Source organism: Pteropus alecto, unplaced genomic scaffold (genome assembly GCF_000325575.1).
Source record: "Pteropus alecto unplaced genomic scaffold, ASM32557v1 scaffold75, whole genome shotgun sequence".
Classification (NCBI taxonomy): Eukaryota; Metazoa; Chordata; class Mammalia; order Chiroptera; family Pteropodidae; genus Pteropus; species Pteropus alecto.
Genome location: NW_006440638.1, coordinates 28,791,227 through 28,814,774, shown reverse-complemented (window position 1 = coordinate 28,814,774; position 23,548 = coordinate 28,791,227). Strand labels below are relative to the sequence as shown.

Sequence of the window (23,548 nt, the reverse complement as noted above, 5' to 3'; positions counted from 1 at the left end):
GAAATTAAGATATAATTCACCGATGTCCATGATTAAGGGTCATCGATGCTACATTTTAATCTTAATAGGCAATTTTTCAACCTGGTCAGCTAGTACAACTCCTGACTTAATGTTGTGACATTATTTTGAGTATTTTGAAGGATATAATATTTCTTTTAATTTAGACATCAGTACAATTTGATGTCATTCTTTCCTTCATGGGTCATATGTGAAGCCTGGGTGAAACTTCGAAGTGGGAAGAGCCCACAGGCCCCAGAGCTCCTGGGTGAAAATGAATAACCCACCAAGGCTTGAGTTACGTGTTTGGGATGAGAGCTTCAACTACCAGGGGCAGTGAGGCATGGCGGAGAAAATGTCTCCTTAAACCCCTGCTGTGTTTTTTTAGAATGAATTCTCACACATGATAAAATTAGGGGGCATTACTACTAGAAGCATTCAGAAAGAGCCTCTAGGTGAGTAGTTATCAAACCGAAGTGTGTATTTGAATCATGTAGGAAGCTCGTTTAAAACACAGATTCCCAGACTACCACCCTCTCTGAGGTGGGGCTCTGGTAATGCGAACATTTCTGGGCCTCTGTGGTGTTTTCCTCAGGTGTAAACTGAGGGGTTAGGCTCTCAGTATTCCAGAGCAGGAATCTGCATATTGACCCCCTCCTTGGCTAGGTAGGAGGCCGCTAGTCCCTGCACCACACTTGGAGAAACACTGTGAGTCTACTCTCATTCTTCCCTGAAGAGGGCGTAGAGGCCGAGAAGTGTGCAGTAATCTACCCAAGGTCACACACTAAGTGGCTTTGAGCTCCTGTCTCCTCTGGGAATGGTGGTGCTCCCTCCAATTCCATCCAAAATTGTGGTGAAGACCAAATGAACATGTTTGAAAACTGTCAAGTGCTCTACGGATGTAAGGGGGAGTGACTCTAAATGACCAAGGGACAAGGTCCTAGGAGCTAAGAAGGACCATGGCCAAAGAGAGGGGACACCACAACTTCCCATCAGCCCAGCCATTCCAGAAACCCACTGAGGTGGGGCCAGGGTGAGGTGACCTCAGTATTATCTGTGCACATGTCATCGCCACACCCCATGGATCTTGCCCCCTACAATTGTGTTCAGTAGGGAGATAGTGATGTTCCAGATATTTACAGGTCATATTGGGGTGTCCTGAGCCTCTGTGGCTCACTTCTCAGCTCCTCTGTACCCCTTTCTGAGCATTCTGGCTGGGGCAATAGGATGGATTTCATTGTGAGAAACTTGCTGGCAGATTTGGAGCAATCACATTCATCCCTGTCTGCTAAAATGCTGTTTCCCCCCATGTACCTACATGGCCGCTTTCTCACCCCCTTCAGCTCATATGTCAACTTTGCAGTGAGGTCTGCCCCAACTCCCAGTCCCCAATTTTTCCCTTATTTTCATTCTGAGCATTCACTGCTATCTGACCAATTGTGTATTTTACTTACATTTTTTGTTATTAGCTTGTTATCTCTCTCCCTACTCTGCTACTTTAGCCTCACCAAGTCAGGGATTCAGCTAAGTCCCTCAGCACCTACAATATGCAAGGCCCAGTTATTGGAATTGGATCCAGAAGTGTCTAGCAAAGGCATGCCCCAGCAGGGAGGGCTCTGGCTCTGTGTTTGGGTGGTTTGGAGGTGGTGGGGGGTGGGGCAGGAGTAGGGAGCAAGAAAGCTGGTACCTGTTTGCTGGCTTGGCTGAGGCCTGGCTGAACTTGGGGCAGGTAGATGCATTTCTGTTCTGGGTGGGCCCTGTCTGTCCCCACTGCTTCAAAGTGCATTGTGCTTGGCCAGGCCCCTGAATTAGAGACAGCCTGGGGGTCCCTGGGATCTTGATCATGTCTCTTCCCTTTGCCAACCTCACCTGCCTCATGTGTAAAAAGAAGAAAACATATTACTCAATGCAGTTGAGATTATTTTAATGTGAAGGTCTCTAGGGGCCCGCAGAGCCCTTCCTCCTCCAGACTGGAGGGCTGGATGAAATAAAGACTTGTTCTGACAGCTCCGATGAAGTGCTTCTGCCTCAGCTGTGTGCGCCCAGGACCATCCTGTCTTCATTGCTCTTGGCCCAAAAGCACAGTGGAGCTTTGATGACTAAAGAAGCCCTCTGCTCGCAGCTCCCACAGTCCTCAACTGACAAAAGCGCCTTTCACTGCTCCCTGAGCTTTCTTTGTGTTCCCAAAACTGACCCGAAATGCCTGACGCCCTCAAGACTGGGCAGCCATGCTTGGCAGAGCTGGGCATCTGACGGAGAAGAGCAAATGAGTAGATAGATGCAAAGGCTCCCTTTTCCCACACGGGGGTCCTTGAGGGTGTTGCAAACTCCCTTTGACCTCCCTGCCCCGGAGTTGCATTACAGAGGCAGAGATTGTGGGACTTGGCCCTGCAATCTCTCATGTCTTTGTGCCTTGTGTCTTACAGAAATTTAAGGAATACGTGAATGGCAGTAACCTCATCACTAAGCTGCAGGCCAAGCACGACTTACTCAAGCAGACCCTGGGCGAAGGTGAGTCAGGTGGCGGAGGGCCTGCGAGGAGGGGCTGTCTTCCCCGCTGGGTTTTGCTGTGGCCCTATGAGCTGGAGACACTGGGTACTTGGCAGAATGAGGCCTGGTACTGGGGCCACCTTCAAGGACTGGGCAGGCTGCTGCAGTCTGTGGTCTACAGCCCTGGAACAGATGCCGAGGGGGGTCTGGTCTGGTTGCAGAAAATAGGGGCAAATACAAATGTTGGTTTAGGTTGTGGGAGACGGTTCAAGGCAAAGTGATAAAGGAGCCCCCAATAGATAGGGGATAGGAATTCAGGGACACAGGGGTCCACTCTGATGCTTTTAGCAGATACTCTTTGCCAGGAATAGTATTGGAGTGTCTGGCCAGGATTCCAGGTCCGAAGAAGAAAAACCATATATGTAAGGCAGGGTTTGGTCCTTAAGAGGTCTGAGGACTAGGCTTAAAACTACCCAAAGTTTCCAGTGATGGTTGGCATAAAATCCCAACTTCTCTCATGACACACAAGGCTTTACGTTATTTAATCTCCACCTATTTTGCTGACCTCATCATCTACCTTTCTCCGCTCCCTTACTATGCTCTAGCCACACTCAGCTCTTTTCTTCCCTGCAAAATTCATTGAGTTTATTCTTGCCCCAGGGCCTTTGCATATGCTGTTCCCCCATGCCCTTACCCCAGATCTCTGTATGGATGGTTCCTTATCCTTCAGCTGTCAGCACAAATATCACATCCTCAGTGAGACTCTCCTTGCCACCTGATGTCAAGGAATCACCACCTCTGTTCCAACATTCTCTCCGTTTGATTTTCTTCATCTCATTCATCACTATGTGAAATCATCCTATGTATTATTTGTTCACTTACTTATTGTCTTTGGTCATGCCCCCTACTCCTAACAGTATTATATCATCAATCAGACAACGGACTTCCTTGCTAATTTTCCCCAGAGCCTAGAACAGTGCCTGGCTCATAGTCGGCACTCAATTAATAGTCACTGAATGAATATTGAATGGAAAGGTCACCAGAACATGAACTAGGACACAAGGTCAGGATGGTTTATAGCAAGTCCTGGTGCCCCTGGGACTTGGTGTGAGGCTCAGCTGTGAGTAGGGGCTGACCTGGGGTTTATGAAGCTGCTGGGCCCTACTTGGAGCACCCTTAGCTTTCACACTCAGGCGTATTCTGTGTCCTGTTTGGAGAGAGGGCTGAAGGATGTGCTCCACCAAAAGGAAAGGAGACATGAGGTCCAGGAAATAGGGAGCCAGAAGGAGAGAGATGAAAGCAATTTCCAAGGTGATGATTCCAGTAGATCCTGAGATGACAGCTTGAAGCAGGTCTAGAGGTCACCCATGAGTTTTTGGTGGGCAGGAAGAGCATTACAGGATGAGAGTTGTGCTGGGGCATGGGGCTGGCATTTATTGGCTGTTGAGTGTTTGCCGCCCACAGCATGTCCTTGCTCTTCATTGGATCACTGTCTTCTTCTTGTGGGTGCACATCCCAGTGGCTGCGCTCCGGCCACACAAGACCTCCTTAACCCTGCCCACTTGGCAACTATCAAGCAGGCTGCCAGGATCTGCAGATGCTTGGCATTGGTGAGCCCTTTGCTTCAGAGGGAACAGCCCCACGGCACTTATAAACGAGCTGGGAGAAAGTTCATGAATTCATAAAAAACTTAGTAACGATAACATTGTCACAGAACTACTGGATGAATTGCCAAATGAATGGTTCAGGCTGAGGGCTGTGAGTCAGGAGAAGAAGGGATCACCATGGACCCAGGAGAGCTAGGAAAGCTTCAACGAAGATAAATGACCAGGGCTTGGAGGAATAACCAGGGGTTTAAAATTAATATCAATGGAACATTTTCAATCAACTTTGTTGATGTATAACATATACAATAAGATACACCCATATATATGTAGAAATCAGTCTTGATGAACACAAATGCCTATGTGTAACCACTCATATCAAGATACAGAACATCTTCATTACCCTAACGGTGCCTTAGGCCTCTTTTCAGTCAGTCCCCCCATACTCCACCCCAAGCAACCACTGATCTGATTTCTGTCACCGTAGATTATAGTTTCACGTGTTCTAGCTGGTGAGAGCTGGGGAACTGTGGAGGTAATGAAAATATTCTACAACCTGATTTGGGTGTTGGTTCTACATGGGTATATACATTTGTCAGAACTCATTAACTGAGGGGTAAGGGTGGCGAAAAAAATAAGTTGCAATGAGTCTTTTCTTTATTTCTCCCGACCTCTCTACATTCTGCCTATCCTGACATTTCAGTATTGGGCCAGGTGAGTGGGGCCATGGAGGAGTGTGGGTAACAAAGAGGGACCCAAAACAGCAAGAACAGAGTGAAAGGGAAGAGACGGGAAATCTTAGAGAGGAGCTTGGGTGAGTGTGCGAGATGGGGTAGCTTCCACAACCAGCATTAAAGAGGAGGATTGGTTTTTATGATCATAGGGCCAAAGGCTGGGGGCTGTTTCTCATGAGCCATGTAACAAAAGGCAGGCCAATGTGAGCTGGTAGCTACTTGTATTTTTGAAATCACATGCTTTAGATTTAGAAAATTAGATAATCTTTTAAAAAATAAGACCCCAGATGACAAAGTGCTTCTCTCTGGCTCCCCCATGAGCACTCTCAGATGCAACCTTCTCTTACTGCCCTGGCCTGAATGGCCTTAATGAAATAATAATTACCATTTTGGTGGGCATAACTCCTGACCCATTTTGTCTTCCAGATGTATTTAGCCTTCAGTTACACCTTGCTCTGAGGTATGATTTACCAGTCCTTCTTCTGAGTTTTGAGCTGAACAGCACCAAAAAGATACAGGAAAATGCAGCTTTAGAAAGAGGCACCTAGGAGAACAGCCATAGTCCTGCTTTCCAGTATGCCAGTGGTGGAAAGGCCCACTGTGCTGCTCTCGATAACCGAGATGGGTCTTATTAGACTGGTCAATTCTGGGGAGGTTCTTTTTCAATAAATTTTTTTGTTTTAGACTAGTTTTAGATTTACAGAAAAGTTGCAAAGATAGTACAGAGCTTCTGTGTACTCTGTGTCCAATTTCTCTTGTTATTGACATCTTACATTAGTATGGTGTTCTGCTCACAATTAATGAATATTGATATGTTATAATTAACTATATTAACTACAGTTAATAAATTATAGAATTTCTGAAAAAACTGAAGCTGAGACCAAAACTTTAGTCATTTTTGTTTGTTCACTGCATGATAAAGGTATAGATGGATTTGTAGGGCATTGGGTGAAAAGGGAGAATTTGTGAGTAGGAAAATTTGTACTGACTTAGATTGATAAAGTTATCACCCATTGGGCAAGGGGGCATGGAATAAACAAGCCAGAGAGAGCTCAGAATTTTAGATAATTTATTTTTTCGTGTCTTACCAGATGATTCACCTTTACCTGAGCACATTGACTCATTCGTTAGAAAGCCCTTTTAAGAATGGGGCTAGGGTAGGGTTATACCTGCATCAATGAATGACCTTTTTATGTCATCTGAGGGCTATTTTGATTGTGGAGGAACAATCTGAAAATTTTGAGATAAACAGGTGCGAAATGGGCCAAGTGGAATATTTTGACTGAAAAGATACTTTTTCTCCCCTCCTCTCCTCCCACTTCCACCCCTGACCCATGGATGTTGCTATCTCCCCGTAAGAACTGGATCTCTGAACGTGGGGCATCTCCTCCCACGCGCTTGCTGCGTGCATCCGGGCCCTGCATACCCGGGGTATGGTCCATGGTTCCACCTGGGGTGCGAACCCAGGACCTTCCATGTGCAAAGCAGATGTGCTAACCACTACACTATGGAACCCCCCCCTCTTTTTTTTTTTTTTTTTTAATGAAATAAATTGTTATATCAAATGCCTGAATTTTTCTCAAGTACTGTTTTGCCAGCATGGCTGAAAGAAACCACAAGTTAGAGGAAACAAAATCTTTTGGGTCACCTTCACATAGAAGTGAATTTTTGAACACAGTTAACCCCAGATACACACGTCAAAAAAGCTTCTAAGTGTCCCACGAATTGGCATTTTTTGTTAGAAATGATATCACTGCTACATCTTGGGAAAAAGAATGTCCACCCTTATATACCTTTGGCTGTTGCTATGTTGCTTTATTGGCCAGAGAATTCTTAGTTTATCATCTCTGAGTCTTAGATCTCTGACCTTTTTATGGCTCTGTGTAGTCTGTAAGCTCCAGGGCTTACACCCAAGCTATAGGTGGTTTTTCAATTTATTAAAGCCCCTCAAGGATGAATAGTGTTTGTCTATAAAAAGGAGGAGACATAACCTTTTCAGGCCAAGATATAATAGCCCATTACAGAACAAAATGTCCACCAGGACCAGACAGTCTGACCTTCTAGAAAATGACCAAGCCACCAACTATAAAATATTTTCTTCTAATCCTAACAGTTCTCATAAAGTAAAGGGCAGAGCATTTTTGATTTCTGATATTTATTAGAAGTTGAGACAGCAGATTCTAAAAGATGTTGGTAATGGAGTTCTTGAGAGCTGGAAGGTGGTCTAAAGCTGAAGCAGCATAGATTAGATTCCTCGCCTTGAGTGTGTGCTGACATTTCACTGCAGGACTTAAACCCTTTGATTCTACCTCCCCACTTCTTCCCTCCCTTCCCTGTCTGTTCATTCATTTGTCCATCCATCTATTCAAAAGCCCAGGTGCTGTGGCAAGGACTGGGGGCACAGAGTATACAAGACAGACAAGGTTTCTGCCTTCATGGGGAAGAGAGACCTCAAACAGTAAACAAACTACTGAATAAAGAATTACAAGCATGATAAGTGCCATGAATGGAACATTTGGGCTGAGATAGAAAACAATTGTGTATGTGGTGGGTGGGGGTCAGGGGAGCAATGGGGGCATCTGCTTTAGGTTGGGTGATCAGAGAGGCCTTTGAGGGAAAGTGCCATTTGGGCTGAGAATGAAGAAGAATGTGTCAGCCACGAAAAGTGTTGGGGCAGAGGGAACAGCAAGGGCAAAGGTGGGAAGGACTGTGGTGAGTCAGAACTAAAAGGACAGTGTGACTGGCCCATTTGAGCACGTGGAGAAGTAGATAATTTGGAACCAAGAGGTGGAGCAGGAAATTCCTTCTAGTCCCCTTTGTGAATTAACTGCAGCCCTGAGGGGAATGATGTGCTTTATAGTCAGGGCAGGCCATTGGCTCACCCCTCTCATGGGTTACCATTGGCTCCAACTCAGAGTCTTGAGACTGCATGAAAATTTACCTCAAATTGGTATCCGGTAGAAATTTACTCCAGACCCCAAACACACAAACCAAATAGAACACATTTGTCTGTTTTAAGTAACTTTTCTCCTTTCTTGCTTTGGTCTTTGGCTCCAATACAAGCAACTGCAGTCATTCTTGTAACTGCTTGTGCCTTTGGTCAGGAATTAAGGAATTGTGTGTCAATCTACTCCAAGTTCTATTTTCAGATCTCTGTTACACTCCAGCTCCCCTCATTTCTCTCCTCAGCCCCATTCAGCTTTTTTTTTTTTTTTTTTTGGTAGAGAAAATAAATGCTTGGTTCTTTCTTTTAAAAAGTCCCTTTATGTGAATGCTGGATGGGATTCTCGAATCTAGAGCTGTGCTGTCCAGTATTGTGGCCACTAGCCACATGTGAACACCTGAAATGTTGCTAGTCTGAATTGAGATGTGTAAAACAAACACCTGATTTTAAAAAGTTAGTCCTCCCCAAATAAAAAATACTTTATTAATTTTTATATTAATACATATTAAAATGATAATATTTTTGCTATATTAGGTTAAATACAATATATTATTAAAATTAATCATGCCTGTTTCTTTTTACTTTTTGTAATGTGGCTACTAGAAATTGTGCCTTGCATTATATTTCCATTGGACAGCACTGGCCTAGAAGTTCTTTACTGCTCTCATAAAGGGACTGAAGTACTGAATCATGCTATATGGAGGAACTTCAAAAGCATTATACTAAGTGAAAGAATGCAAAAGACCACATAGTGCATGATTCCATTTTTAAAAATTGTCCAGAAATGTTCTTATCTCAGAGGTTCTGCTTCAGAAGGCCCATGGGAGAGCCCCAAAATCTGCATTTTTAACAAGGGCCCCAGGTGATTCTGATGCCATCTGCGCTATAGTTTGAAAAATCACTAAAAAAATGTATATGAACAATAAAAAGATATGTATGTAAACATAGTCCTACGAATAGGAGGAACTGGGGATTTATTAAGAGGCAACGGTTCTTTCCAACAGACCATACCTTAGGAACGATTCGGTTCTCCATTTCGTGAATAATTAATACCAGTTGTTTTATGTTTTTAGAAAAAAAATGAATGTTTTCTGGTTAAAACAACTAAACATCAGTATATACTTTTCTTTCTAGGGGAGAGAGCAGAATGTGGCACGACCAGGTAAGAGCTGGCAATCTTGTTTTTGCTTGCCTGCTGCCCTTATGTGGGGAGTGGGATGAGGTGGGAGGAGCAGGAGTGGAGGAAAGCTGGAAAGACAGACTTTGGTGAGAGCTTAGACAAGCCGAGGTATTCTCAGAGTGGGACAGCTCTTCATCACTGTCCCGAGGGGAGGGTGTGGCTATGCTGAGAGGGGAGGAGAATGTGCCCTTTGGACTGTTCTGCTGGTTCTAGCCGTAGACTGAAGCCACGCCCCCTCCAGGCTGGTGATGGGGAGGGGCTTTCAGAGCTGATTTCAGTGGGGTATCTCCCCTTTGACAGCACAATCCATTGGGTGGGACAGTAATATATTGCGGAGTGGCTGAAGGGAACCAGTACAGGCCAGAGGCTGTGGGGTTGCTGTTGACTTATCTCCCCATCTGTTTATACGACTGCTGAGCCGAAGTGGGGAACCCTGCCTAGGGTCCCCATTTGCCAAGGCTTTGGATTTGGCTGGAATTGCACACATCTGGGCATACGCATGCGCATACCCACGTACTTGTGCACAGATGCCTCTACCGCCTGCACCCTGGCTTTGGACCTCACTGGCACTTGGATGAACTGATGCAGAGTCCCTTGCTGGGAAAATAACAAACGGGCAACTTCTGCTTTTTCTCCAGCTTGCTCAACATTATCCTTTGCGCTTTTCCCTGAGCAGACCAGAGCCAGTGAACACTTTCCACTCGGCAGCTGACAGCTGACAGGCAGACTTTCAGCGACTAGACCTTTTTGCTACTTTCAGAGAGTTTAGATTCATAAGCAGCCCTGTCATTGCCCAGGTTGTGCCTTAGAGCCTATCTGTTTCTGAGCTCCCAGCAATAGCTACCCCACTGCCCAGTATACATTCAGCAGTTGCCCAGAGGCCTGCCCTTTCCCCGAGGTGGCAGTGGAGGGCTACCTTTTGTCTCATTCTGGGCCCAGCGAACTGACGATATCCTTTTTCCACAAATTCTTTCCAGTGGCCCAGACTCCTAGAAAGCTTTAATACTTGGCAAGAGGGAGGATAAACCCTAAACTCTTTCCTCATCTAGAAGGGAGTTGGCTGGGAAGAGGCTTGGAAAAAGCTCTGGGGTGTTCAGTTTGCTGGGCCCAGGATAACGGAGACTGAGGGCTCTCCAGAAGCTTAGCCTGGGCAGCTGTTCCTCTAGGCCTGGGCAGTCTGGGAACATCAGGATGATACAGAATGCCAGGCAATGACCTTCTAGCATATGGATCAGCAGATGTGCAGGATCACTCTCTAAGAACCTTTTAGAAACAAATCCCTGACTTATTTATTTATTCTGGCAAGAGGGTATTGTCATAGTCCCCAAACAACAGAAGCCACATTTTACACCAAAGTCTGCAAATAGTGAAACAAATGGGAGACAAAATGAGCCATCCCTCACTTCCTCTTCATTCCTAGAATTTACATGAGAAGATTGTTCCAGCAGGTTGCAGGAAAGATCTGTAATCAAATGTTTGGCCAGATCCCAGGGTCTACCTCAGAGAAAAGTTGAGATTTTGTTTGTTTGTTTGTTTTGCTTTTCTTGTATAGCCCACTGAGAATGTTGTTTTCTACACCCTCTTTGACCTAGGGCCTGAGAAATCCAAGCTAGGCTTACCAGGCCTCCCACTTAGATATATTTCAGCCATCTGCACTCTGGCTCTTGGCCAAGGTCAAAGGCAACTTGGTTAGTAAACTGAAAGCTTCCCTTTACTTCCAAAAATCATTTTCAACTTTCTCTGCAATGAATTGTCAACTCAGAAATGGTTTTTAAATTAATCTGAAAGGCCCTGGGTGAGATGTTTCTGTACTGTGGCTCTCTGTGTCTTCCATAGTTTCCTGTCCAAGGTCAGTGTCAGTGTGGATGGTCATTTGAGGAGGTCCCCTCAGGCAGGTAGCTGCAGGCCTTGTACAGACGGACCAGTTTTTGTAATGGGCCAGAACACATTATATTTTTCTCACCCTTAAGAACCTCATCTTAGACTAGACCAAATTCTTAATAATCCTGTAATTTAGGCTGAACAAACAAAATAATGCACTTGAAAAGTATATGGTACTTCTCAAAGCCAGATGCAACCATAAAGTTTGATTATGTTTATTCAAAGTAGAACTAGCTTCCCTAACTCAGGTTGATTTGCCCCCATGGTATGGATTAGAGGTGAGATGGCTGGAGATTACTGTCCAAACAGATACAACCCAATTTACAACCTCCAAGAGCCTGACCACTATTGAACTACAACATCGCTGCCATTTTTGGACATTGACGCCCATGTCTATTAGGTTGTCTAAGGAAGATTTTAATCACTGTCCTTTTGGTCACAGAGAAATTTTGAGGCCAATTCCTGTGTTTCCAACATATGTTAATTTTCATCTTGGTTGAAAAGCAGAAAGGGGGCATTGGTCTCTGGTTTCTCTTTCCTCCTCTCTGTGGCTTTCTCTGTTCCTGTTTTCCCTGCCTCTCTCTCTTTCTTTCTTTCCTTTTTGCTCTGCAACTGAGCAGCAGAAGAGATGGAAGGCTTAGGCTGCCCCACTTTCCTTGGCTGAGCTGCCCCCCTGCTCCCCACTTTGTGCCCCACCCAGCATTTCAGTAAGTCGGTATCGATTTGATGTCATGCAAAGTTGGGATAGCTACGTTTCCTTGTCAGAGAGTCTAGTCAGTACACAGAGCATCACACGAAGAGAGAAATCTTGGTGTGATTCCAATAGTCCTTTGCTTTCTTGATTGGGCAGGAGAAATGGGAAGAAGTATCCTATTTTCTCTTTATTTTATAAACTTAAAGAAAAAAAAGTCCTTAGGACTTATTTTGAGGAAACCCACCACCACCTGGACACCAAGAGTTTTTGATATTTGGTGTCCAAACCCTGCATTAAGAGTCTCTACTTTTGCTGGCCATTGGAGTTTAACAGATAATTTAATGCTACTGTTGGATGTCCTGTGATAAAATTAATTTCTCAATTTCACACTCACACTGGAACCTGGAGTAGGAATAAATGAATTCTAATCCCATGACTTTGGGCAAGTTTCTTAATCTTTCATCAGCTCATTTGCCTTATGTCTAAAATGAGTTTAATAATTCTTGCCTACCTCACAGAGTTGTTGTGAGGGTATCATACAATGCAAAGGAAATAATCTGAGAACATTCAAAAATGGAAACTGAAAACACTATGAAAACATGGTGGCAAAGTTCCTATCCTCATTATTCCTAATTCCAAGACTTGAAACCTATGGCCTTATGTCACATTTTAACACTGTCTTTTGGCATTTGGAAATTCAAAAGCAGATCTGTTCTAAGAAATACCAACCCCACATACCCATACCCTCAAAAAATAAGTACCTTACAAAAAAGAAATGACATGGACTTAGCTAACCAAATTGACAAAAGATCCAAGGTGGGCTTGAAATAATCTTGCCTGTTATTTCTTTTCAAGATTTTGGTCTGTGCTTTTTATTTTGGTTCCAATGTTTGGGTAGCATGATATTTGGATCAACTGTGTCTTTGCCCATGCATGTCCTGGAGCTAGCAGCATTTGCTCAATACCCCAACGCCGAGGAGAAGTTGGTTAGAGTTTCCAGGATGGCTGGGCTGCTGAGCGACACACAACAAGGCCAGTGAGCAGAGGCAGCATGACTCTCATTCACCTCAATTGGCTCCGCAGTCCATTAGATTTCTTGCCCATTCACAGAAATCAATCAAGACCTGGGGGATTAGGTCTTTGCTTATTATACATGTGGACATTATCTGTGCCAGGCTGGATACCCCAACTTGTTGCTCCCCAAATTGTGAACCAAACCATTTGAAAATGAACTGCTTCTCTTAGTGAGGGGAGCTCCTCCTAACCTCAGAGCCCTTTGCCCTGGAAGGCTGGCAGCATTGAGTCAGGCCAACTTGGGTGGCGAAAGATGAGCAAATAAGCCGACACAGGTATATGCATGGTGAACAACTCTGGAAACTGGTCCAGTGTTTGTGGCTGTTTCACTGTTCCTGGTGAACTGTGGTGCGGTTTCCCCTCCCTGTTGCCAAGGCTGGAGCACAGGGAATGGAGATCCTAAAGCAAAGCAAGACACTTTCAACCCGACCCCACGGGTCCTCTGCTGGCAAGGGTTAATGGGATGGATGAGTCCTTGGCTGGAAATGAAGAAGTGCCCTAAGGCTCCATGACTGGCCTAGTGGGAAAAAGCTTGGATTTGGAGCCAATGAGGCCTGGGTTTGGGGCCTGGCTCTGCCAGTTCCCCTCTCTAGGCCTCAGTTTTTGCCTCTGTAAAATGAAGTCATACCTACAGAGTTGAGCTGACGTTAAGTGTGGTAATGGATTTGAAAGCGCTTTAATCGAAGTGTACTCGACTAAAGAACAGGATATAATCATCATCCTGGGTCACCCCAGGACCGCAAAGAAGCTGTAGCCTCCCTCTTGGCATCAGTTTCTTTATCTCTAAAATGAGAATAATAATTGCCTGGTTCTTAAATCAATGAAATAAAGATTAGTCAAGTGCATTTGAAATGCCAAGAGGCGTTAGGGAGATCAGTGTCCTGGTATGTTGAGAGTTGAGACTTGGTGATGAATTTAAGTGAAAATAATGAAAATTAACCCTTCCAATCATCTTTGGAAGTCTCTTGCTTTCTCAGGCTACCGATTACATTTCTCTCCCCGATTCCCCCTCCATCTGGTCAGCTTTGCAGGATGACAGCCTCTGATTGGAGTTTCAGTGGTTTCCTGGACACATACTATTTCCCCCTGTGATTTAGAATGCATTCGTGTTATACGAGTCTTGCTTCTGCCTGACATTGTGGGTAAATTAAGATTCCCTAAACATCCAAAGGCCTTCAGATGGAGCATTGGACACCAATGTGCTGGGGGTTCAGGGGCTTCCATTTGCATTTTGTGTTCTTCTCCAGTCATGGTTTTTAAGAGCATCTTTCCCAGTTGTCTGTTTACATTGGTTTCTTTCTTGATTTCTTTTATTCCGTTTTCCCCTAGGCCCCCCTGTCTTCCCCCTAAACCACAGAAAATGAGGAGACCTAGGCCTCTCTCAGTGTGTAGCCATAAACTATTTAACGGCTGTATGGAAGCGTTCATTAAGGTACTTGCTGGGGAGCCACAGAGTCCGCGAATGCACCCAATGTAATGGCAGCCTTTCTCTACCTTTTCCCCTCCGCCAACAACCCTGCCCTAACTTACGGGAACTTTTGATCTGAGCCCTCGAGCCCTAGAGCAGGCCCCGTAGTGAGCTAGTTCCTCCCTGCAGCCTGCACTTAGCTTCAGTGAGGGCTAATCAGAGCATCCTTTGCCTCTGACCAGCTGCTGCTAAGTGCCTTCCCATGATTCTCGGGGATAAGATCATGAAGAAACCCAGTGAAGTCCAAGTGGGGCTGAAATGCCAGCACCATGGTCCCAGCCAGTGGGGTTGAAATGTCAGTGCTGTGGCCCACGCTTTGTTGCTTCAGGAACCATGGTCCTAACTAGCCAGAGGGTCAGTTAGAAAAACCCCCTACCTCGCTTCACACCCAAAAGGAGAGTGGCTGGAAGCAGTGTAAAGAAAATCCCTGAGGGCAACAATATGTTTTTAAATAAGTGACTTTTTTTTTTAAGTTAATAATATACCTGCAAAGGAAATACATAAAATTTGTATGAGAGAAAACCTCCCCACCTAGTTTTGCTTTTTGTTAGGCAGTTTGGGAGAAGGGAGAAGAGCAAGATAGTCCCTTTAGAATTCCAGGTTAACCCTTTACACCGTAAACTAAAAACGAAAACATTTCAGCTAGGTGAGTTTCTCCTTTCTTGCTCCTTGGATGCAAAGGGTATAGGATCAAGCCAGGGAAATTAAGATAATGACTGAGGTGAAAAGGACAGCAGGTGGGAGAGAGACTGAAGAAGGGGAGAGGCACTGTTAACATTAGAGGGGGCAGGAGAGAAGTTCCCTGGCAGTTATTTCAGAGCCCGCTACCATCCAGTGAAGATGCTTTCTGCAAAAAAAAAAGGCTGATGTCAGTCAGGAGAAAAGTAAAGGCTTTGGGCTTTGCTGACGATTTTTGGAATAGTGGAGGCTATCCCTGCCTGTATCCCCCATCCTCAGGGTGCACACAGAGCTTGAGGCAGAGGGAGCAGGTAGGCAGGAGAGCCTGGGTCTCAAGACTATATTGGCCTGTGGGAAGGAACAGTGGGGAAAAGGGAAAAGGGAAAGTGAAACAGTAGGACACAAGATGGGACTGCCCAGAGGCAGGGACCAGCAAGGGCTGTCTTAGGATACCTCAAAGGAGTGAGACCTGGAGAGTCCCGACAGGAGGGGTGCTGCTCTGCATCGGGCAAGAGGTACTGTTTGGAAAAGGTGATTCCGAGTGAGCGCTTTGCCATCCAATGGGTCATGGGAGGATGGGGCCGTGTCAAAAGGGTCCTTCTTTCTTTAGCCTCATTCCTCTGCCAAGACTTTCTTCTCATTCACCCCTGACCTTGGAAAAGCCACTCTCCATAACTGAGTGAGAACTGAAAGGCACCTAAGCTATTCTCCCTGCCCTCAAGGAGCTTATAATGTCCCAGTTGGAAGGATTTTAACACAGAAAGTTGAAAATATAAGGCAATTCAGAGTGAGTTATCCCCATGGAAACAAGTTCTGTGAGAGCTCAGAGCAAGAAGAGCTATGAGCACTAGGGCACAGGAGGCTTTTGGCAGGGCTTTGAAAGAAGGGTAGGAATAAAGCAGAGAGGAGTGGGACAGAGAAGTCCCTGAAAGGAGGAACAGAATGAATGAGGGCTCAGAGACAGGGATACCTTCTCTTATTTGCTCAGCTCTTTGGAAATGGGTGAGCAGTGAGGACACTTGGAAGGAGCTGACTCTTACCTGACGGGATTTGAAAATTAAGTCTTCTGTTTAATGAAATAGTCTTTTCATAGAGAACTCCTACATGACATGTGTGACTATCAAGTAATCCTACTTTATTCCTCCTGTCAAACACGTCAGAATTTCTTCCACTGTATGAGAGTTTGTGCCTTAGAGGTAGTCACCTTGGGCAGCCACATTCTTATTCTAAATATGTAGCTGTTGCTTTGGTTTGTCAGTCTTCCTTAGAGCTCGTAGCATGGCCTTTGTCAGTGGTGCCAAACTTTATAGTCGAATGGACACCCTGGTCTTGGGATTGAGAACAGCCATTCAGAGCTCAGCTTTGCAATGCCACTGGAGGTACACAGTGGCAAGAGGCATATACTAGAATGGGGCTGGTGGACTGGCTTTGAAAAGAGCCCCCGAAGAGGGATACTTCAGAGCACTGAGCAGTGACTCATTGTGGTAATAAATGCAAAGCCTCATCAGGGGACTATTTGACTGCAAAAGAAAAAGTTATATTTGTTAAATGATTGCAATTTTGTATAGTCACACTGTACTTATACCACATTCTATCGGTGCAGTTTAGCAAACTCTTCTGTGCACCTGCGATGAGCTAGGCAGTGTGCAGACAAACTTGCACGTAGCATGGTCTTATTCTCAAGGACTGTTAACTTTCAGAGCATGAGAAGGCCGTCTAATATAGTCAATCCTTCAACCTTTATGAACAGAATTTAATTTTCTCTTATGATTCACATGTTCTCTGAAAGGATATTCTGCGTGGACTAAGAATCCCTAGCTTTGAAAGGCCAAACCTGTGAAAGGTTTTCCACTAAAATAACATCACTGGGACTCTATGATTATGATAATTTAGAGGGACAAGGAAGCATCCCCAAATTAAGAATGATGGATAAATGTTGTTGGAGTTATGTTATAAATTTCTGGAACCCTACCTAAATTGACCCTTTTCAAAATCCTTGATATTTTTTTCTCCTCTCAAATAGAAGGAAACATAATATTTATTATAAATTATGAAGCCCATGGGGTCTGCCCCTGGGGCAGAGGCAGAGTCCTCATCTCGTTTCTATAAAATGAGAATGGTAATTACGTACCTCATGAGTGTATGATGCTATTAGCGCAAATAGGCTGATAGATGTCATGTTTCCAGAACACTGCCTGGCACGTAGTAAGCACTATGGAAATTTAGCTGTTATTATTCCCATTAGCTGTTAGGAGATTGCTCATAGAGCCCCATCTGACCCGGCTGTTTGCTCAGTTCTAGGATTCAGGTAGGCTTAGCCAACATACGATAATTCCAGTTGTTGAGGTGCTAGCAACTGGACAGATGACACTAGCTTGAAGGTGCACATCCTCCAGTTTCTCCGTTCAGCTTCCTCAGGAGCCTGGATGAGACTTAGCACCCACCACAGAGCCCCACCTGCTGCACATATAGGAAGAAAAGAACAGATGGTGCTCCCCTGAAAATGGGTGGCTTCGGTGGCTTTAGTGAAAGCAAAAGCAAGATCATGAAGACACTCCGACTCTCTACTGACCACCCCCTCCTCTGGGTCTTCCTTAGCTTTCGAAGGTTTCCCAAGATGTTCTCAGTGCTCATGGGATGGTCAGCGGGTAGGAAGGAGAGCAAAGTCATGTGGAAACCCAGGAAAAGCTACCATGGGTGTTTGGTAGCAAAACATGGGAAGCTGTTTGGAATTTGGAATCAGGTGGAATCTTGTTGGGTCCTATCCAGAGAGCACATGACAAACACGATCTTGTCAAAATTAGCTTTTTACCAAGAAGGAGGTTTCCCGAGCTTAATTCCAGGGATAGTGTTACAGTAGACACGTAAAGGTGTGTGTCCCTCCTTTTTTTGTGGGCAGCTAGGCTAACCTTCAGGGGCCTTAGGTGAGTTCTTGTCCATTGATGAATAAAGAGCCCTGTGTTGAGGAGAAGTCAGATGTGGGATGAGGAAAGGGTTCAGTGCACATCATTCCTGCACTTTGACAAGGACTGAAAAAGGCCCCTATGTCACCCGGTATCCAAGGCAGCCACACTGGAAGGCTGGCTGGGGGCAGGGCTCAGAGCTCCCATGGGGCCCTGAGCTGCAGGGGGGTCCTCCCCACGGCAGGCTGGCTGGCAGTCTCCCCAGGACCTTTGCTGGCTGCCATTGCATTTCGGCGTTCACGGACTCTGAAAGATCTGCTTACTCTCACTGATCTTACTCCTGCATAATCTTTTCTTTTTCTCCTGCTCTGCTGCCTGTTTATTTTTTGTTATCAGAGGAAGAAGAAATGCTCGAACCAGGAACCAGGTATTTACTAGAAAGGTCCGTTAGCCCCGTTCAACTGGATGGGACCTGCCTTTAGTACTGACTTCTAGAACAGGGCCCACCTTACTTATTGCCAGTGGGTCTGTGTTATTCCTCTCTCCCTGACCACAGTTAACCAAGGAAAGAATTCACAGGTGGGGTGTGGAGGAGCCACCAAAGCATCCAAATTCATGGCTTTTCTCTGTCCCTTTACAGTAGCATATTGCATATGTCTTATTGTTTCCTCACCTTCTAAGGAGGCTAGTGATTTTATTTGTCCCCCTTTAAAGAAAGTTTAAAAAAGATTCTGTGGTCCTTAGTGACCTGAAATAGCATAGAGGCCAACCAGTCATGGAATTCAAAAGAAAAATTACCCCTTGCCCAGCCCTCTGTGGCTATGGGCCAGTCTAGGAAGATGCAATTGAAAATACATTCGCACCTCAGATGCCTGTGTTTAGAACTGCATCTTATTCAGCCTTTTGACTAAGGTTGGCCACTCAGTGGTCAAGGGCTGACATTAGCTGTTTCTAGAACATGTCCTTATAACATGTTTACTGTTAAACAAAATATCTATCTGGATGTTTAGGTTGCAATATCATGAGTAGAACTGGCCTTCCCTTCTCATAGTTCAACAGGACGCCTTGCTTCTCCCATAGTGTGTTCTTAATTCTGGAGTCAGGTACTGCAGTCTGAGGAGCAGGCCTTGTCCCGCTTTTCTTTATCCCTGATCCCTGAGAGAATAGGGTTGAGTTGGGGGCAAAGTGGAGTGGGAGGCAGAGGGTTCTCCAAGAGCAGACTCCAGCCCCCTCCATGCAGTGGGTTCTCTGTCCTTCCAGGGAAGGCATGTGCCTATCAAGCCTCCTGAGCCCTGATTCCTCCCCAGCTGAGTAAGAAGACAGAGCATTTCTTTAGAATTATCATAGCTATGCCTTTTATTCTGCACATAACTGAAGACTTTCTATTTTAACTGTCTGTGGAGACTTTAGGATTAGCAGTTCCTTGCTTGTTTTCCTACTAATCTGATGATACTAATATTCTGGCTTGAGTTTATAACCTGTGTTTGCAATGTCTGTTTTCCGTGGTGATTGCCAAGCCCAGTACAACTCATAATTTTTTTTTCTTAAGGATTCGGGACAAGCTATACCGCTTGTAGTTGAAAGCTGCATCCGATACATCAATTTATATGGTAAGCTCAATTGTGGGGCAGTGTTTTCAGCACTCTCCAAAACAGGTGCTAGGATGTTCTCATAGGAAATGAGATTCTAATTCATCTTGGAAGACTTCCTGTCACTGTTGTGCTTTCGAGAGGGAAAATGCTCCGTGGAACAGCTGCTATTCTGAGTGCTATCTTTTGAGCCTTATGTGTCGGGGGATGGAAAGGGATGGTGAGAAGACCCAGGAACCAAGAAAACCGAGGAGCAGGGAGGGCACAGACAGGAGTACCATTCTAGTTCCTTCCTCACTCCCACCCATCCCCAGAGCTCTATGCATTGAGCACTGAATGCAGTCGGACAGTCAGTCAGTTAATACTGCTAGATTGTAGTAAGCTCCATAAAGGAAATAGAGTGTCTGGGATTTGCTAGCCATGGTATCCCCAGCACCTAACTTGTGCTTCCATCTATTCATTTATTCATTCCTCCAGAAATATTTTTTCAGAGTGCATAACAGGCTCTGTTTTTGACAATGGGAACACAGGCTTGAACAAGATGGGTAAGATACCCACCCTAGGTAGTTTACATTACCAATTACAAGGGAAAGGAAATAAACAAGCACAGAAATAAATAATTTTAGGTAGTCATAATGCCAAGAAATTAGTTACGAGGGAGAACAGCTGGAGAAGGGCAGTGCTGCTTTGGCTAAGGTGGTAAAGAGAGATTTCTCCAACGGAGTAGTTAAGACTTGAGGGATCTTTAAGACGCGAGTGAGTAGAAGAAGCCAGCCATGCCTCCCATGTGGAGAGAATGGCAATTGTAAAGTCATAATAGGGGAAAGAAGGCCACTGTGACCGTACAGGAATGAGCCAAGAAGGTGGAGTAAATGATATAGGTGGTAGAAAGTCAATATTAGTTAACAACAACAACAACAAAATGAACAATTGTTTATTGAGCACATACTACGTACAAACCAAACTTTGATGAAAGCCTGCCTTTTAAAGATAAACTTTCTAAATTATAATGTGGAGAGTTGTTTTATATAGAAAAACTAATCCCAGGGAAAGGATCAGAGTCTCCCCCATTAATTCTCATTTAAGATGAGGGTAGCTCTTTCTTTGATTCCTTCAATCCTATAGGTTGCTGTTAAATCGTTACTATTGTGTCAGGTATCAGGGTCTCTTCTTTGTTCCGGCCTTGTAGAAAAACCTAAGAAAATGAGATTATTTTTCTTTAATAATTTAATCTCCCCTAAACTCTTCTATCTCAGGCTAGCATGTATTTTAAACTCTAACTTTCATGAAGGAAGAAAATGTCTGTGTTAGGGGAAGGAAGGGAAGGGTTGAGGCAAAGATATTGATCTTTCTTGTTTAAAATCTCTGTGGCCATTGCCCTCAAATGGTATTTGTAAGCTCAGGCCAAGCTCCTTGGTTCCAGAGCAGCTGGTAAACCGGCAAACTCGGTAGCAAAGTGCACTAGTTACTTGACTGAGCTGACTTATTGGTTAAATTAGAAGTTATCCACTGGTCCTGTCTTGATATAAACTTCTTGTAGTGTTTTCCTTCAAGCCCAGACAAAATAGATCACAGTCATATGTAGCAGGATATGTCTGGGTGTTTTGGCCAGCCATAGTTCATTGCAAAGGCTATTTTCGGGCTTCTGCCAGGAGACTTTCATTGGGAATGACCCTCTTATAAAGGATGGTGGGAGAAGAAGACAAGCCACGGGGTGAGTCATCGATGTTCCCAGTGGTCAGATGAGTTCAAGGCCTCATGGCATTTTCTCTTTTGGTTTGTTTTGTTTTTCTTTCTTTATTTTCTTTCTTTCTTTCTTTCTTTTTTTCTTTCTTTCTTTCTTTTTTTTTTTTAGGACTCCAGCAGCAAGGGATCTTCAGAGTGCCAGGATCTCAGGTCGAAGTCAATGACATCAAAAATTCCTTTGAAAGAGGTAGGTCAGAGTGACCATCTCAAGCTTGTGGCCAGGGTAAGCCCAGGCGGGCATTAGTACGTGTGTTAAAGCCAGTGATGTGCAGGGCAGGCTTGTATTGACATCTCTTTCCAACTTTGCTTTCAGTGACTTCACTTTGGTTACTTGAAATCAGCTATTGTGAGAGTATTTACGCCACAGAAATTGGCAAACACCAACAGCGTTTCTCTTTCTTTCTCCCCTCCAAAGAGCTAGCTGGTAAACATTTACCGGCACATATGGTGATTTTTTTCTGGTGGGCTGTACAGTGAGTGATTGCTGGGAAAGAGGGCCTTACAAAGCACTTTGGAATGATCACGTGAGTCTATAAAGGCTGCTATGTTTTAGAAAAGTTGGAAGATCATAGATAATATGATCTTTTAGAATATCCTCCAATTCTTAATTTTCTATGCAGTGTTTTTGGCAAAGTTTCACACTGGGAGTAAGAGACCATACCCTCCCACCACCCCCAGTGAGTTTACCTAGTTCTCACTTCGATGAACTAATTATATAGATGCTTATTAGAAATGAAGTGACGACTAGAATAGGAGCACATGTGACTTACTTGATATAGCCTCCTTTCGCACAGAATCGTTGATGGGGACAGATGGCCAGTGATAAAATGTTCATGCAAAGTAAGGACTCCCTGGGTCAGAAAGAGTTCAATTTTTAATATACCTCTGCTTTTTTATACTCAGTGCTTATCTCACTATTACAGTGGAACTGAAAGTTTCTATATTTCCATTCAAGGAAATACCTTCAAAAATCATGCTCCCTGGTTGTTGAAACAAGCCCAGCATTAGTAAGTTCATATTCTCAATCCAGGGGAAGAAAGAAGACTTAGTACAGAGGCGTCCTTTATGATATCTCCTCCTCCAGTTTACCAGCATTTTGGAAGGATAACATCTCCACGTTCTACCTTTCTTAACTCTCATTTACTACCTTTTCCAATGAGTGGTTGCAATATTAAGTTTGGTCTGAGGATCCCAAACCCAAACACATTTCTCTGCAATATATCAAGTCACAATTTACAAAGCACTTTCTCACCCATTGTTCTATGTAATCCTCCTAAGAGTCTTGGGAGGTATATGGTTTGTCCCTGTGGATTGTGCTCTGAGCAGCCTTCTCTCTGGGGTTCCAGCCCTAGAATTCTCCCTACTTATTACTGGGCTTCCCCTGGAGGAGCTGCCTCCTGACACACTCATCCCCTTCCTAACTTCTCAGTTCCATCCCGAGGTCTAGCTCCATGGTGGAGAATGAACTCCCTCAGTTCCCAGAAGTCACTACCACAGCCCCCAGCAGAGACCTCTGCAGCCCTAGGCACTCTGCCTTGGAACCAGGATTATAAGTAGGATTTGGCTGGATGGGGCATTCCATGGCCTCCTAGGGTTCAGAGAGCTTCTGTTTTGGATTCACTCCAGGACCTTGGGCACTTAGAACCAGAGAGTTCCAGAATTCCCCTGCTCTAAACTCCCACTCCTGCATTTCTTCATTCATTTATTCATCCATTCAACAAGCATGCATTGAGCCCTACACTGCACTAGGTAAAGGACTAGGGCCTGAAAATACAATAGGAACAAAAGACAGTCACTTCTAGTGGGAGAATGCAGACTGCAATGATAGAGTTAGCACTGGGTAGCATGGGAACCTCTAGCCCAGCGTGGGTGGAGTGGGGAGGAATAGCAAAGCCTGGAAAACTTCCTGGAGGAGGAAATGCCTAAGTAAGAGCCAGAGAAACAGAGAAAAGGCATTCTACACCAAGGGAACAGCATGTGCAAAGGCCATAAAGGAAAAGGTGTCTCCCATCAGCATTCCTGATGAAAGTCTCATTCATTATTCTTTGAGCTTCTCTTGGCAAAACTGAACAGCCTAATCCAAAGTTTTGTTTCTTCATTTCTCTCAACTCCTTAGCACACCTGCTGGCTTGCATTCATTCAAAATGAACAGACTCATGGTCTTGAACCTTTGCTGGTTCTGTCCTCCTGGGCTCATCCCATTATACAGAATTACTTGACTCTCACAGGTAAACTCACTGCATGGTGCCTCTAGCCTGGCAAGTGCCCTACCCAGGCATGTTCTTGCTTCCCCATGTCCTGTAAGTAACCTTGTTGTACTAGACAGCCAGGCCCTAGCCCCAACCCAGAAGCACTGATTTCTTTCCTTCTTAAACATGATTTTCTATGGTAAGCCTCTTCTGTCACTTGCTTGGGTACCTTACAGGGGTGATGTGAAACTTAAAAGAATTCTTTGCTCCTAGCAAGCCTTGGACCACCTCAGGCAGAGCCTCACTGGGCAGAGATCATCTGACCCAAATCTCCACCGCAAAAAATATTTTCTGCTTTTTCTTTGCGTCACGTATGC

General features: G+C 44.7%; 1 protein-coding gene across 1 annotated transcript in view; it reads left to right on the top strand.

The window, feature by feature from the left end:
* The window catches only part of SRGAP3 (SLIT-ROBO Rho GTPase activating protein 3), a 123,537-nt gene that overhangs the window by 63,734 nt on the left and 36,255 nt on the right, over nucleotides 1-23,548 (top strand). The window contains 5 exon segments of the mRNA XM_025050863.1: nucleotides 2,424-2,508; nucleotides 8,904-8,931; nucleotides 13,928-14,030; nucleotides 19,197-19,257; nucleotides 21,092-21,169. Of these exon segments, the coding sequence (XP_024906631.1) occupies nucleotides 2,424-2,508; nucleotides 8,904-8,931; nucleotides 13,928-14,030; nucleotides 19,197-19,257; nucleotides 21,092-21,169 (355 nt within the window).